Source organism: Oryctolagus cuniculus, chromosome 16, assembly GCF_051225735.1.
Source record: "Oryctolagus cuniculus isolate XC-2025 breed Fujian yellow rabbit chromosome 16, ASM5122573v1, whole genome shotgun sequence".
Lineage (NCBI taxonomy): Eukaryota > Metazoa > Chordata > Mammalia > Lagomorpha > Leporidae > Oryctolagus > Oryctolagus cuniculus.
In genome coordinates, this window is record NC_142882.1 from 79,472,449 (window position 1) to 79,487,777 (window position 15,329).

The window sequence follows — 15,329 nt, forward strand, 5'->3', positions numbered from 1 at the left end:
AGTGTATGACACATATGAAATTACAGGTAACTTTAAAAAAATTTTGTTCAGTAACAGGATTTTATTTCAAAAGATGTGATCTTAAACAAGATGAATTATCTCAAGTTTAAAAGAATACAATGATTCATTTTTATTATTTAAGAAAAAATTATTATAATGAATCACAAAATGTTTATCATGGAAAAGCATCCATTTTTATTTCTTTAACCTAACCTCATACTGTAATTTAGAATCAATTTTATAAAACTAAAAATTTGATCTGTGCAATTAGTAACATGGTTTAATTCAAAAGATTTAGAGATAATATTTGCAATTCAAGCAGAATTTTGCTACAATTTTTCTACAAAGCCCTGGAATATCTACTTATTTAATTAGCTTTGCTTCTTAGAAATCTAAAAGGGTTTCAAGTCTTCTACAGATACAGATTTTGAACACCACTGAATTCTTTCCAAAAAAAGGACAGTTATTTTAAGTTATCTTTTCCTCCACTGTAGTAAATCTTGAAGATCTTTTTATTCTCCCCCCACCAAAATCTCATTTTCACCTGAAATAATCACGTTCAGGTTTTCTCAGAAGGTAAAGCATACATTCTCACAGGGTTTCAAATTTCAGGATTCCAATAATGCGTTTAGGCTAAGCACTCCCCTTTGTGTGCCTATTATTTTGCAGTTCTGTTATTTGCACCCCATGTGGGTCCTTTAATCGCCCGAGAAAGACCTCGGAGAGCCCTCGGAGGCTCCCAAGCCCCGGCTAACCGTGAACCCGCCAGCCCCTCAAAGTGCATCGCTGACCACAAAGAGTGCCTGCCGATCTCCAAGCCATATCCTCCGTCCAAAAGGAAAAGATAGGGCTTTGTGAGGCCGAAAGGAAGCGAAGGAAAACAAAACAAATGTAGCTCATGCTCAAAGTGAAAAGTGCTTGGACAGATTAGTATTTTCTTTTCTGCGAGGCATCCTGCCAAACTTTTTTTCTTTTTTTTTTTTTAATAGAGAAGAGTTATTATTTTTTTTTTTGGTCTGATTTTTTTTTTTTTTCAGTTTCTTGGAAAGTGTGGGTATTTACCACCCCCGTCGGCCCCTCGGAATCGGGGCCGGGCCGTTTTGTGTTTTTCCCATCCGTCCACATCCCTGACCGCCGCTGCCCCCGCCTCACCCTGTCAAAAGCCCAGCTCCAGGCGGCTCCCGACGACACATCCCACTCTCGCCCTCTCGCCCCGCTAGCGCAGGATCCCCCACCCCAGCCTCCCCGAGAGCCGGAAATTTTCACTTAACCGCCCCCCCACCCCAACAACCGCCGCCGCCCGGCTCGCCCCCCACTCGGAGCGCCCAGCCGCGGGGCTCCTCCGAGCGCCGCCGGGGCTCGGCCGCCTCCCCTCCCTCCGGAAGGCTTTAATTTGCACACTTGCTCGCCGCCGCGCCGCGAGCCCCCCGGCCCCAGCGCACGGCGGGGCTCGGGCAGGGTCGGCCTCGCGGGTCCTCGCCCCTCACCGCCGGCCCCGCCGCCGCCGCCGCCGCCCCGGCTCAGGCCCCCAGCCCCGGCCGGAGCCCCGCGGCCCCCGTCCGCCCCCAGCGAGCGGCGCGGGCGGCGCCCGCCGCAGTCCCTCCGCCCTCCGCCGCTGTGCCCACCCCCTCGCAGCAGCCGGGCGCTGGTACCTCCTTCCCCAGAGTCCGGTTACCTGCTCCGCGCGGCCGCGGACACGTGCGGAGGTCGCGGGGACACCGCAGCCCCCTCAGGAGGCCCGGCGCGACCGGGCCCCTCAGGTGAGGAGCTGGGCGCTCGGGTGGGTGGGCTGCCGGGTGGGGGGTCCCGGGGGAGCGCTGCGGGCTCGCCGGGGTCCGAGGCCGGCGTGGAGGTGGGGGTGGGTGTAGGGTGGTGTGGGGGGTGCTGAGTGTCCTCGCGTCGTCTCAGTTAACCCCTTACGAACTGAGACGCGGTCGGTCACGGGGGCCAGTTCTGGGGAGGCAGCGGCGCCTTTCCCGGTCTGGCGAGGAGGCGAGACCGCCGCCGACGGGAGGTCGCGTGGCAGCGCCCACGCGTCCGTGCGCGCGGACACCCGCTCCTCCAAACGGAACTTGACCGCTCCTCGGACATCCGCGGAATCCGCACTTGGGGCTGAACGGGCAGCGCCTCAGGGGACTCCATGCTGGAGAAAGTGTTTCCGCGCACCGCCCCCCCACCCCACCCCCCAACCCAGAGCTGCGGCTGCAGCTCGCCGAGGTGCGGCCGTGGGCGTGGGCTCCAGCGTTGCCCACCGTGACACACACGTTCACGCAGGCTTCCTGCTGGCAGCCCCCGCGGGCGTGCGAGGCGCGGAGCCGTGCACGCCGGCGCCCCGGCTGGAAGCCCCGCGTGGACGCCTCGCTTTGCAGGTCTGCCCTCTCAGGAGCGCAGCCCTCGGCGTTCGAACGCGTGGCCCGCGGCGCGGCCGCCCGGGTGCACGTGGGCGCCTGTGCGTGTGCGCACACGCGGGAGTGGCGGTCGCCGCCGCCGCGGCCCCCCGGGCGCTGCGCCGGTGGCGACCCTTGCGGTGCTTGGCAGGCTTGGGGAGAGGCACATGAAGGATTTCATTGAGTGTGAAGACAGAGCAGAGACAGAAAGCAGAAGGAGGCGGCTGCAGCCTTTGTAGTCGCGGAGGAATGCGGAAATGTTGAAGCACTATGTCAAACTTTTTTGAAATGGGGTCAAGTCACATTCAGCCAGCGTGGGAAAGCAACAACAACAACAAAAAAAAGTGGAGGAGAGGGGGGGAAAAGGCACTGCTGCTCCCGTTTCTCTCGGCCGGAGCCGCCAGCCCGGGGGCCGGGGGGGAGAGGCGGGCGGTGCGGGGCCAGCGGGCGCAGTTCCCTGCGGGGGTGGGACGTCCCCGCCGCTTCCTTCGCCGCGGAGCCGGGGGCCGGACTCCGGCGGGAGGGGGAGGGGACGCGGGAGGGGCGGGTCCGGCGGCCGCCGGCGGCTCCCCCGCTACCTGTGTGGCCCTCGACCTGGCTCAGACCCCTGGGCGGGCTCTGGGGGCGCTTTCCTCGGCTCGCGGGGAGCGTTGTGAAAGGAGTGCGTGTGGGAGGCTCCGCTCTCGCTGCGGTCCGCTCCGCCCGCACGCCGGGCCGGGAGGTCGCGCCGCTTTGCCGCTGCCGCTGCTCCTTTAATCCCGGCCGGAGGCGAGCGGGCCCGCGGTTGCGGGGCAGGTAATGCCGAGGTGTCCCGGGAAGTGCGGACACGCGGCCGGCGCGGCGAAGGTCCGGCCGAGGCCGCGGCGGCCGCGGGGGAGGGAGGCTCCTTCGGCGGCGGAGGGCGGCTGAGAGGAGACGGGAAAGTGAGGGCACCCCCTCCGGGGCTTTGTTGTGCGGAGGGCTCCGGCCCCCGGCTGCACGCGGGAGCCGGGGGGCCACGGCGCCGCGGACGGCCTCGCGGGTTGGGGAAAGGGTGGCGAGGGCAGGCTCCGGGGGGCGCAGCCCCTTCCCCCTCGGCCCGGGAGGCGCAGCGTCGACGCCCCCCGCCCCCACCACCCTCTGGGGAGGTAGCGTTCGGCTCAGGTTGACCTGGGCTGGAAACTTCGGGGCGAGTCGGCGGTCCTGGTGTCTTCCTCCCCGCGCTGAGTCCCGGAGGCGGACGCCCCTCGCCCCCACCCTCGGCATCCCACGTGGGGCTGCCCCTTCCAGGGCCTCCGGCTCGCCCACCCCGGCGCAGCCCAGCCCGCCCCGACCAGATGGCTGATTCTCCCGGGGTTTCCACCAGGGAGGTCCCTCGGAGTCGGAGGCAGGATTGCGTTCCCGGCCGAGGCGCCTCGGCCCCCGGCGAGACCACGTACGTGTGCGCCGCGTCTTTAAAGGTCTCCCCCTTAGAAAAACTGAAAGTAGAAAAAGAAAGGAAGCAATTTCCGAGCAGATGCGTGACGACCCCTTCTCGCACCCTGCCCGGCCGCGGGCTCCGGGGTCCCGGGAGCCCCCACCCGCGTCCAGGCCCCCGGGCGGCGCGGCGCGCGAGGGATCCGCGCGGAGCCGTGACATTGACGCGCCCGGCGCCTCCCCTCCCCCGCGCTCCCGGCACACTCCGGGCCGCTCGGCACGCCCCCTCCCGTTGCCCTGCGTCCCGCGCGGCGCGCTCATCCCCGAGGGGCCCCTGCAGCCTCGCCGCGCGCAGACGGCTGCAGCCCTGCGGGGAGAGAAAGTGACCTCGCTTTGCTCGGGAGGAGCCAGGCAGGCTTGGGCGGCGCGGGAGAGGGCCGGGCGCGCGTGGGGGCGCCGTGGAGGAGGGGAGGCTGCAGGAACCCCGAGGAAGGCTCCCGGGCGGTCTGACTTGTCGTCCTCTCTCCTGTCCCCCGTTTCAGTCGCAAAGACCCCGGACCGAGACGCGCTCGGGTGGAGACTATGTGATCGCCTCGGTGTCGGTGCGGAGGACTTCGCTTCGGGGAGGGAAGAGGAGGGCTCGGCTCGCTCCCCGGCGGCTCGGCAGGCGGAGTTTCGCCGCGGCGGCACCAGGGTTGCGCCAGCCCGCGCCGGAGCCGGCGGGGCCGAGGAGAGCGGGACCGAGCTCCGGGGAGCCGCGGCGTGCAGGCGGCATGGAGAAGGACGGCCTGAGCCGCGCCGACCAGCAGTACGAGTGCGTGGCGGAGATCGGGGAGGGCGCCTACGGGAAGGTGTTCAAGGCCCGCGACCTCAAGAACGGAGGCCGGTTCGTGGCGCTGAAGCGCGTGCGGGTGCAGACGGGCGAGGAAGGCATGCCGCTCTCCACCATCCGCGAGGTGGCGGTGCTGAGGCACCTGGAGACCTTCGAGCACCCCAACGTGGTCAGGTGAGCCCTGGGGTCCGCGCCGTCGGGGGCCCGGGGAGGTGCGGGCTTCGCCGGCGCCGTGCCGCCGGTGTTTTCTCCCCGACCGCCCCGAGGGCCTTGCGGGGGAGGCCTTGGGGGCAGAACCAACAGACCTGAGACCACCGCTGCGCGCGTTTCCCGGCTTTCGGGGGATCTCTCTCTCTCTTTCTCTTTCTCTCTCTCTCTCTCTCTTTCTCTCTTTCTTTCTTTCTTTCTAAGCGACTGCAAAGGAGAGGGAGCAGGTTGTCCGTGTGATAAGCGAGGAGAAAACTTCTAGGGTGGAGCCTTGCACAAATGAGGTCTTTAAAAATGCAGAAACGGATAAGAATATGTTTGCTAATCACACCCAGTTTCTCTGTATTAAAGTTGCACAATGAGAATGGCTTACTGATGATCCGGGGAGTCGCCCAGTGGCAGACAGCATCGTCCCAGAGCTGTCATCCTTCTTGTCCGTGCCACTTCTCTCTGGGCTGGCATAGCCCCTGGACCACCGCTGCCAAGGGCTGGGTGTCCAAGGTGTGGTGGCTTTAGATTCTCAGTGCTCTTTGTCCTTGCTTTTCCTGGGTGACTGGCGGGAGTGGGGGACGCAGTCAGTCCCTGAAGTCTCTGCTGTGCTGTGACCGGTATTAAAGATATTAAATGAAACTGTGTGTGTGTGTGTGTGTGTGTGTGAGTGAGTGAGACTTAGGGGAATGGTGGGTTCTTGGTGATCCTGGAATCGCCCCTTTGCGCAGTTGACTGTGTGTGCGTTTGTGTCATCTTTTTTTTAAACAGAGGAGCTGCATGGCTTCAGGTCACAAAGGCATGCACGGAGGCAGAGCGGGTTGTGGACTCCTCACGCGTTGGGAGAAGGAGGTCCCAGACCCTCCTTCCGAGAGGCATTGTGCTCAACACTTACGTGCCTGCTGCGTGCGCTGCGGATGAAGTGATGTAAATAAGCATGGCTAAATATTTTTGTGAAAAGTCAAACAGTTTAACATTACTCATCAAAACGGAGCGACCCGAGAATGACCTGAAATACCAAACCCTGGACAGGCTCAGGGAGACCGGGTGCCTGCAGTCTCCGTGGGAGGTTGTGACCTGCCTCTTCTTACCCTAGGCTGGGTGATTGGTGTAGTGTTTTGTTCCCAAGACAGTGAAGACTCAGGCTGGAAGGCAGCAGAGAATCATAAATACATAAATAAGGTAGTAAATGACTGTAAAGATAGGACTCCATTATACCTCTCCATCAGCTTGTCAAGGGTGGAGGTCGAAGATAAAGAGACTGGGAGAGTGTTTTGGGAGGTGGGCTTACATATTAAAGCGACAGGTTACCTTTTTTCTGTGTTTTTGAAAAAACTAAACAAACAAACAAAAAATACCCCTTGAGGGTGTGTTTGTTGGTATCAGAGTGGGCGTAGAGGGGACAGTTAGCTCCCTCTAACTTAGTACTTTCCCTAGGGTGTCGCCTAAGCCCTTCCAAAGGGTGACTTCACCAGTAGAATTTTGAGACCAAGATTTCTGGTTTTGTCCCATCCCAGGCAGCTGCCACATCTGACCTTCCAGCATGGGGGTGTTACAGAGGCACGCTGGTGGTACTACCACTGTTGTTAACGAGGCAGGACTCGCTCTCCTGACGGAGGAGAGAATTCGCGCCCCGTGCTGCCGCGCTGGGGCCCCTCCGTCCCACCCGCGGGGTGAAACCTGCTGAGGCTGGTGTGTCTTCAGAGATCTCTCACTGAGCCACAACTGAGATTCTGCACTGCAAATGTCAGGAGGATTTACTTAACGAATCAGAAGACACCTTTTTCTAAGATTGTCTTTGCCTGTTGAGCGGTGCGGTGCCAGCCACCCCTTGGAGTTGGTAGTTGGTGAGGGTCAAGTGAGATGGCACGTGTGAAAACACTTTGTGCATTTAGAAGCACTTCAGGTGTCTACACGTTGTGTTCCTGAAGATTAGTGGGACGCGCTTGCCCAGAACAGGTTCCCAGCAGGTATCAGTGCACCTGGCCTTTTTTTTTTTTTTCCAAGAACAAATCATATTCATACCCTTACATTACAGGCTTCGGAGCCAAAGGGGCTACTTGAGTACAGTGAGCCTGTAGTTTGTCCACAAAGGCTGTCAGTCATATGCCATGAAGCTCAGTGACACTTGAGGAAATTATTGATGATGTCACCCTCACGAGCTACAGATCTCTCTTCCTGTTTCATTTCCTTCCTGTTTCTTCTTCCACCGCTGCCTTGGGACGACCACTGGCTCCCATGATCGCCACACTGAGCACACTGAGCAGTAACGGGTTTCAGAGGTGGCTACTCTGTTCAGGCAGAGTCAGGAAATCAAGGACAGGTGACGGCAGTTCTTCTCTGCGGAGAGGGAGAGAGAGAGTTGTCAGTTTGACCCCAAGCCTGTGATTTGTTGCTGCCCCCAGGATCAGCTTTACAGGCTGATGCTTGGTTCTTTAAATGTTTCTTAAAAGGGCAGATGCCATTATAAGTGCCTCCAAGTCATAAGTAATTGATCGTAATTACAGGCCCTCCCCGCAGATAGTTAAGCCTCTAAGCTTGAAGGAGCATAATAAACATATTAGTTTTTTTTTCCAAAAGTTTAAGATTTAATTTTGATGGACTTGCCAGGAGCGCTGACTTGTTGCTGCTGGCACCGACACAGCCTGCATGCACAGAGACAAGGATTGGAAGTTCTTGCTTACCTATTCTTGATGTGTCCCAGGCCCAGGCTTGATTAGCCAGTTAGTGTCCGGGGTGTAAATTTACTCCTATTTAACAGTTGCTAATCCCAAATCCTAGAGCCTTTGGCAGAGTCAGGCTTAAGCATGAAGCTCTGTTGGAGCTCCTGCGCTCCGTGGATGGATTGTGTTTTATGTCCTGAGACGGGGGGGGGGGACGGGACATGACATGCTTGATCAGCAGTTTATTTATTTAGGCCCTACTGTGTGCTGGGCACTTTAATATGCTGGAGGTGCAGCAGTGAAGAAGTCAGCAGAAGTCTCTACACTTGCCAAGGTTATGTTGTAATGTAGTGAGCAGTTCTTTTTTTTTTTTCCTCTCTCTAAATATGCAGTTGCCTTTGATTGTCTTGTTTTGCTGTACTTAACCAGTTTTACAGAGCATCTTGATTGAGTAGGCAGGCTAACCAGAACACCAATCAGAAGCAAATGTTTTGAGGGTTAAGGTTCACTTTAGCACTATATAAACCAATCTGTTTAAGAAGGCATTGACATGTGACTGACACATGTGACCACTGGAGCTCCCTTTACCCAGCAAGCCTTTAGAGATGCTCTTTAAAAACCATGGGGCAAGGTGCTGGGAGAGATGCCTGGGTGGATCACACCTGGTGCTGCTCCTCTCAGGTACTTGCCCCTCACTGTACCCCAGGGACGTGGTAGTGTCATGTGCCCTGAGAAAGACGGCAAACATGTATTGGCCCTGGGATTCAATTTATTGGTGTAACAGTAATAATTCAGATTCAGTTATTGATTCTGGAAATTTGATGATCATTGCATATCCATGGATAGATCTGCGATCTCTAAATATTTAATTATGTTGAATTGATATTAGATATTAGGCTGTTTAATCACTGCTTTAGTAACAACAACAAAAAAGCACCCACATTGCTCAGTGATTATTCAAGGAGAGTTTTCTGATTTTCTCTTTTTTAAACATCTCAGAAATGTATAACATAAAAGGAGAATAAAAATGATTTTTACCCTAGAAAAATTATTCACTAACAAGGTAAAAGAAACATAATGTATTATTCAACTCTGTCAAGCCAGGCCTTCAGGTGGTTCTCCTTTGAATAAAAGTGTTTTATGGATGAATAATGTGTTTATTAGGAGTTATTTCAATGAAAGCAGGAAAAGCAGAATTCTCTTGTTAATTCAGTATATTGAAGGTACGTTTATTCCTTCACCCTCTGTGCGTTCCTTGAAAAGTTACCAGCTTATCTGGGTTGTTTAAGTGAATACAGGTTTTCACGGTGGTGTTCTCCTTATTCCTTGCTTGTGCAGAAGGGCTTGATAGTGCTGAATTTTTGACACTTGCAATTGTATCCTTATACAACTATTATGCACCAGGAATTATTAGATTTTTTCTCTGGAATCAAGGAGAAAATGGTTTTTAAGAGGGAAATTTGTATGACCTTGAATATTTTGGGGGAGAACTTTCCTATGGGTAGAGCCTAGAATTGTGCAACAGGTAGGCGACTGCCTGTGATGCCGGCATCCCATATGGGCACCAGTTCAAGTCCCTGCTGCCCCACCTCTGATCCAGCTCTCTACTAATGTGCCTGGAAAATCAGTGGAAGATGGCCCAAATCCCTGGTCCTGCCACCCACATAGGAGACCAGAATGAAGCTCATGGCTCCTGGCTTCAGCCTGGCCTATTACTAGCTGTTATGATCTTTGGGGAGGGAACCAGCAGATGAAGATTCTCTCTCTCTCTCTCCCCCCTCTCTGTATCTCTGTCTTTTGAATAAATAAATCTTAAAAAAAAAAAAAAAAAGACATGGGTAAATGAGTATTGATGAAAACCAACTCCTTAGAAATAAACCACTCCTTTTTGTAAATTAAACAAGAAAACATATACCTCACTATTAATAAATCCTTAGGAATGTTTTTAAAGAAGGGAATGGCTCATACTTACACCATATCATAGTAGTACCTTGGCTCTTAGGGTTTGTAAATCTTTGAGCCCTTTTATGTTACAGCTGCATACACTAAGGCCAGAGGTCAAGCAGCCTGTCCATCAAGCCGTTTTTTAAGTTCCCGACTTGTTCTTGAATAAGCTGTCCTGTTCTTAAATTGGAGTAGCAGTTAAAGACTTGTGTTTGGCAGAAGGTGAATCAAATGAGTACATTTCTAGTTTGGAAAAAAACAAACTAGATGTAGGCAAAGTAATGGATTGCCAGGAATAAATGATATGTAATTTATAATATAAATGCTATAATATAAATGATATAATTAAATTCAGGAAGTTGCTGAATGCCCTGTTCAAAAAAAGTATGGCTATTAATCTGTTAAATTTTGCTTTTAATGAGTTTGGAATTCTATTTATGATCATTTAAATGGCTATAGTTAAATCTGTAGTCATAAATTCATTTTAGACAGTGAATAGTAGAAACAGTTGAAATGCTGAGAACTTGTCTCATGAGTGAAATATGACATAATTTGGCTCTGTACCTTTTACCTTTTTAATGAAATAAACACCATAATACTGGAAAATGAGACAGCCTAACAACCTCCCGACACATAAGCAAATATGTATGACCCGTACATCCTGAAGTCTAGTCACACTGTTGCTGTTTCTCTTGAGGTTCAGATGAGTTTCTGTGTCTCCATGGGAAATAAATTAATTGTGAGCTTCCTGATGTAGCAGAACACAGCAACGATGAAGTCTGGGTGCAGGTGAATTGGTAACAGGAGAAGGTAGCATGTGTATGTTGGGCTTTGTCCAAAGCCCAGGAGGCAACACTGAAAATGGGCACTGGTGGTTTATAACAAGCATTCCTGCATAAAGGTCACCATTTGAGTGATGAACCATGGATGCTAAGTCGGCTGGGGCAGGCAGGCCAGCAGTAAGACAGGATTTTTATAAGAGCTGGTGGACAGTTATGAAGATGATCAGTTTATTGCCATAGCTGACTTCTGCTCTCACCTGAGAAGTGAAGTAAAAGCCCTGTGAGACATGTGGCAGGAACCTGTGCAAGTGTACACTTGTACTGGAAATCTGAGATAATAAACATTCTTGACCCATCCTTTGCCTATAATACTTTGACTAACTTTGAGCAACTACTGACTTACTTCATCAGTTAAGTAGTCGTGTTAATTATCTATTACCTGACTTTACTAAATGATTTTTATTCAGTAGAATTAGAATCATAGAATGGGAATCCTTTTTTAAAAGATTTTATTTATTTGAAAGGGCAGTGGGAGGCTGAGGGTGGGGCAGAGAACAGAAAGAGAATATCTTGCATTTGCTGGTTCATTCTCCAGATGCCCACGGCAGCTGGGACTAGGCTAGGCCAACGCCAGGAACCAGGAACTCCATCTGAGTCTCCCACATGGGTGGCAGGGGCTCAAGTCTTGAGCCACCATCTGCTGGGTGATAAACCTGAGTGAGCATTAGCAGGAAGCTGGATCAGAAGCAGAGATGGAACTTAACCCCAGGCACTCTGACAGGCAGGCATCCCAGATGGCAGCTTCACATCCCACTGTGCCACAATGCCTGCCCCAACATGAGCATTTTTTAATTGGAAAGGGTCTTAAATTTAACCTATTCCTACTCCCTTTGGTCTGTGGAGAACTTGTTTTATAGATGTGAAAGAAAATGATTTTTAGCCACTTTTTTGTGTGATTATATATGCATTGCATATACAAATTAATCGAGGGTAGTTGGGATTCAGTTACAGGATTACTTCCGGTGTTAGCACAACAGGCTGACTGATGTGCTTGCACGCTAGAGAAAACTACCCTGAGATTTAAAAGTATTTTCAACTTAACGACTCTGCTGACTTGACAAGCATATGTCTTTTTATATCCATCAGTAACGTGGTGTTCGTAAATTGTTAGTTGGCCAATAAATATTTCCTGAATGAGTGAGTTAAATAGAATAAATTACATTATAAACCACTCAGATGAACACTTTTCGTCCTTTTAGTGTTACATACAGCATTAACAAGTATGGTGTCTCTGGCTAACACTGACTTTGGAAGGCTGTTGGGTATTAATGTAATGTGTATACACATGAAGTCTATTTAGAAAGAGCCTTCAAATACTGATAGATATTTTTAACTCCTCCTTACTCCCATTTAAAAAAATAATGTAGTTGAAAGATAGAGATCAGCTGGCGCCCCGGCTCACTAGCCTAATCCTCCGCCTTGCGGTGCCAGCACACTGGGTTCTATTCCTGGTTGGGGCACCGGATTCTGTCCTGGTTGCCCCTCTTCTAGGCCAGCTCTCTGCTGTGGCCGGGGAGTGCAGTGGAGGATGGCCCAAGTGCTTGGGCCCTGCACCAGCACGGGAGACCAGGATAAACACCTGGCTCCTGCCATCGGATCAGCGCGGTGCGCCGGCCGCAGCGTATCAGCCGCGGCGGCCATTGGAGGGTGAACCAACGGCAAAAGGAAGACCTTTCTCTCTGTCTCTCTCTCTCACTGTCCACTCTGCCTGTCAAAGAAAAAAAAAAAAAAAGAGATCTCCTATCCACTGATTCACACCCCACCTGCCTGAAACAGCCAGGGCTGGGCTGGGCCAGGCCAGGCCAGGCCAGGCCAAGCCAAAGTCAGGAGCTCAGAATTCAATGGATGGCAGGGACCCAAGCATGTGAAACATCACCTGCTATCTCCCAGGGTGTGTGTTAACAGGAAGCTAGGCTCCAGAGCAGAGGCAGGGCTTGAACCTAGGTAGTCATTTTTTTTTTAAGATTGATTAATCTATTTATTTGAAAGTCAATTACAGAGAGAGGGGAAAAGACAGATCTTCCATGTGCTGGTTCACTCCAGTGGATGCAGTGGCCAGAGCTGAGCCAGGCCAAAGCCAGGAGGCAGGAACTTCATTCAGGTCTCCCACATGGGTGGCAGAGATCCAAGCACTTGGGCCATCTTCTGTTGCTTTCCTAGACCATCAGCAGGGAGCTAGATTGAAGTTAAGCATCTGAGACATGAACCAGTGCCCGTATGGGATGCTGGCACCCAAAGGTGGCAGCTTTATTTGCTACACCACGACACCAGCCCCAGAACCTAGGCAGTCTTAATCAGGGACGAGGGCATCCTAAGTGGTGTCCTAACTGCTCTGTCAAACACCTGCTCCTGACTGTTTTGTTTTTCTTTCACTACTAGCATTGGCTGTGATAGGGTTCCGTGTATTTGTTACATTCCCTAAAGGCAAATGGACTTCCTTCCATCCACTTGTGACTAATTAGGACCAGTATTGGAGAGTGCCCTTGGTACTCCTCACAGTACTCTTCCCACCTGTTAAAATGCTACCTGCCCTTACAGGTCAAGCTGTCAGCCACTTTCTTTGTGGTGTGCTCCTTAGTACTTCCATTTTTGTTTCCTCTGGACCCTGATAACTGTGGACCTCCTTCATGGAAGTCATTATATGTATGCCCCCACATGTGAATTAAATTATTTTAAGAAGTATTAGTAATCCTCCCCACCCGTGTGACACCTTCTTCCCAGCCTCTAACCTTTCATGGCCCTGCTGTGAGCTCCTTGAGGCAGAAGCATCTTGTAATCATGTCCTTTTGCACCCTACATCCAGTGAAAGTAAAATAAATAAGTAGCAAGTGGATAAAGTCTTGGGAAGGAGGTCCAGTTATTAAGGAGGGGACCATATGGATTCTTTCCATCACATGGAAGAATGTTGGTACTGAGCAGTGTAAAAAAAAAAAAAAGGAGGAGAACAGATCACACATTGGATTATACTTAGAGTTTCCTGGGAAATAATTTTTTGAAATACTAAAAAAAGAAAGTTTCAGTTTTGTTTGACTTCAGTCTGCATAGTTTACATTAAAATGACTTTAAAAGGTTTAAGTCAGTATTCCCATAGTTAACTGTGCAGTCTTGGGTTTAATTTATATACTGTGAAGAAGTTATCAACACTATGAAAATGAGCACATGTTCAGTAAAAGCCGAAAATAACTTGAACTTTCAAGTGTAAGAATATGAGGTATTATAAATACATCTTAATCAGTTGCGTGATTTCTTGTAGTTTTTTTTTTTCCCCACTAATTTCAGTTTCTTGGCTTTGTATAGTGGAAAAACTATTGAGAACAGAATTAGGTAAAATCTTCCTATTCAGTTCTAAAAGGTGATGGTCATTCTGAATTTCATTCAGGCCTTCCTTGTTTTCTTATAATTTGTATACAGAGAATTTGGGATTCTACCTTGACAAACTGGTAGGTTTAGTTAAAGGCATAACTCTTACAGCCTGAAATAATTCCAGTTCCTTGAGACATATGTGGCTGGTGTGTGCACGCCCGTGTACACATGGATGCATTACCTTGGAATGCAAGGTTCCTGGAAGAAGGAACAGAGTTGTTTGGTTCCTCACTGGATCCCACGCACTGAGCTTGGTGCCTGGCTTCTTGTAGCCCAGCATAAATATTTGTGAGTGAGAAATGAGTATGTCCCATTTAGGAATGCAGAATTTAATTTTTTTGAAGTCATAATTGGGAGGGGCCGACATTGTGGCACAGTGGATTTAGCTGCTTCCTGCAGCCCTAGCATCCCATATGAGCACTGGTTCGAGTCCCAGCTGTTCCACTTTTGATCCAGCTCCCTGCTAATGCACCTGGGAAAGCAGTGGAAAATGGTCTAAATACTGGGGCCCCTGCCAAGCATCTGGGAGACCGCTGGAGTTCCAGCCGGGCCTGGCCCAGCCCTGGCTGTTGCAACCATTTGAGGAGTGAGCTAGTAGATGGAAGATTCTCATTCTCTCTCTCTCTCTCTCTCTCTCTCTCTCTCTTCCCCTCTCTCCCTTTCTCTCTTCTCTGCCTTTCAAATAAATAAATCTTTTTAAAAATTCAGAATTAGGTAATAATGCCTAAAACATAGGTGAAATCCTAGCCATCAGTACCTATGTACTGGTCATGTATCTAAATTCTTTGTTAAATGTAACGAAAGCAGTGGCACAGAGAGAACCTCTGGATTGAAATGACCCAAAAAATGTTAGGAGGTCTGGAATTTATTTCAGAATGGGGTAACGACGCAACAACTGCTATAATTATTGCTGAAGCACTGGAAAGTCCTTGTAGTGGTCTCTTCATGTGTGCATATATGATGTTTTCTGTAGTAACAAGCTTAAAAAATTGGCCAGCGCCGCGGCTCACTAGGCTAATCCTCCGCCTTGCGGTGCTGGCACACCGGGTTCTAGTCCCGGTCGGGGCACCGGATTCTGTCCCGGTTTCCCTTCTTCCAGGCCAGCTCTCTGCTGTGGCCTGGGAGTGCAGTGGAGGATGGCCCAAGTGCTTGGGCCCTACACCCGCATGGGAGACCAGGAGAAGCACCTGGCTCCTGGCTTCGGATCAGCGCAGTGCACTGGCCGCAGCGCGCTGGCCGTGGCGGCCATTGGAGGGTGAACCAACAGCAAAGGAAGACCTTTCTCTCTGTCTCTCTCTTTCACTGTCCACTCTGCCTGTCAAAAATTAAATAAATAAATAAATAAATAAAATGTTCCTGCTCTTGAACTAGGAGTCAGAAGACTGCCTCTCTCCTGACCCCTCCACTTATGAGCTGCGTGACTTGGGGTGAACTTCTCATGTCACTTGGCTGCTGTTTGCCCACAATAAAATAGGAATTATTACTACTCTTGGGACCTTAGTGAGTTACTGTGATCAAATGAAATTATGTGTACAAAGACCAAGCACTTCATAAGTGTAAGGTGTAATGACAAAACCAACTCCTGCCCTCAAATAGTTTATAATTTCCTGGGGGAAACAGACTTGAGCACTGGGTGAGTGTAACGGGGAGATTGATAGTATGTGTGCCTTCACCTTCCTTGCATGTGAAGGCAGGAATGGAGCTAGGT

General features: G+C 51.1%; 1 protein-coding gene across 6 annotated transcripts in view; it reads left to right on the forward strand.

The window, feature by feature from the left end:
* Positions 1 to 1,311: 1,311 nt before the first annotated feature.
* Positions 1,312 to 15,329, forward strand: part of CDK6 (cyclin dependent kinase 6) — a 237,500-nt gene continuing 223,482 nt past the window's right edge. For 2 of the 6 annotated variants that reach the window (XM_051853341.3, XM_089316161.1), the window contains exons 1-2: positions 1,320 to 1,760; positions 4,325 to 4,788. In XM_051853341.3, the coding sequence (XP_051709301.1) occupies positions 4,556 to 4,788 (233 nt within the window). In that variant the 5' untranslated portion in view covers positions 1,320 to 1,760; positions 4,325 to 4,555. Of the gene's footprint in view, positions 1,761 to 2,717; positions 3,183 to 4,060; positions 4,194 to 4,324; positions 4,789 to 15,329 lie in introns of those variants that run through there. The other 4 variants (XM_089316160.1, XM_002713805.6, XM_089316159.1 and 1 more) reach the window with 4 other exon arrangements.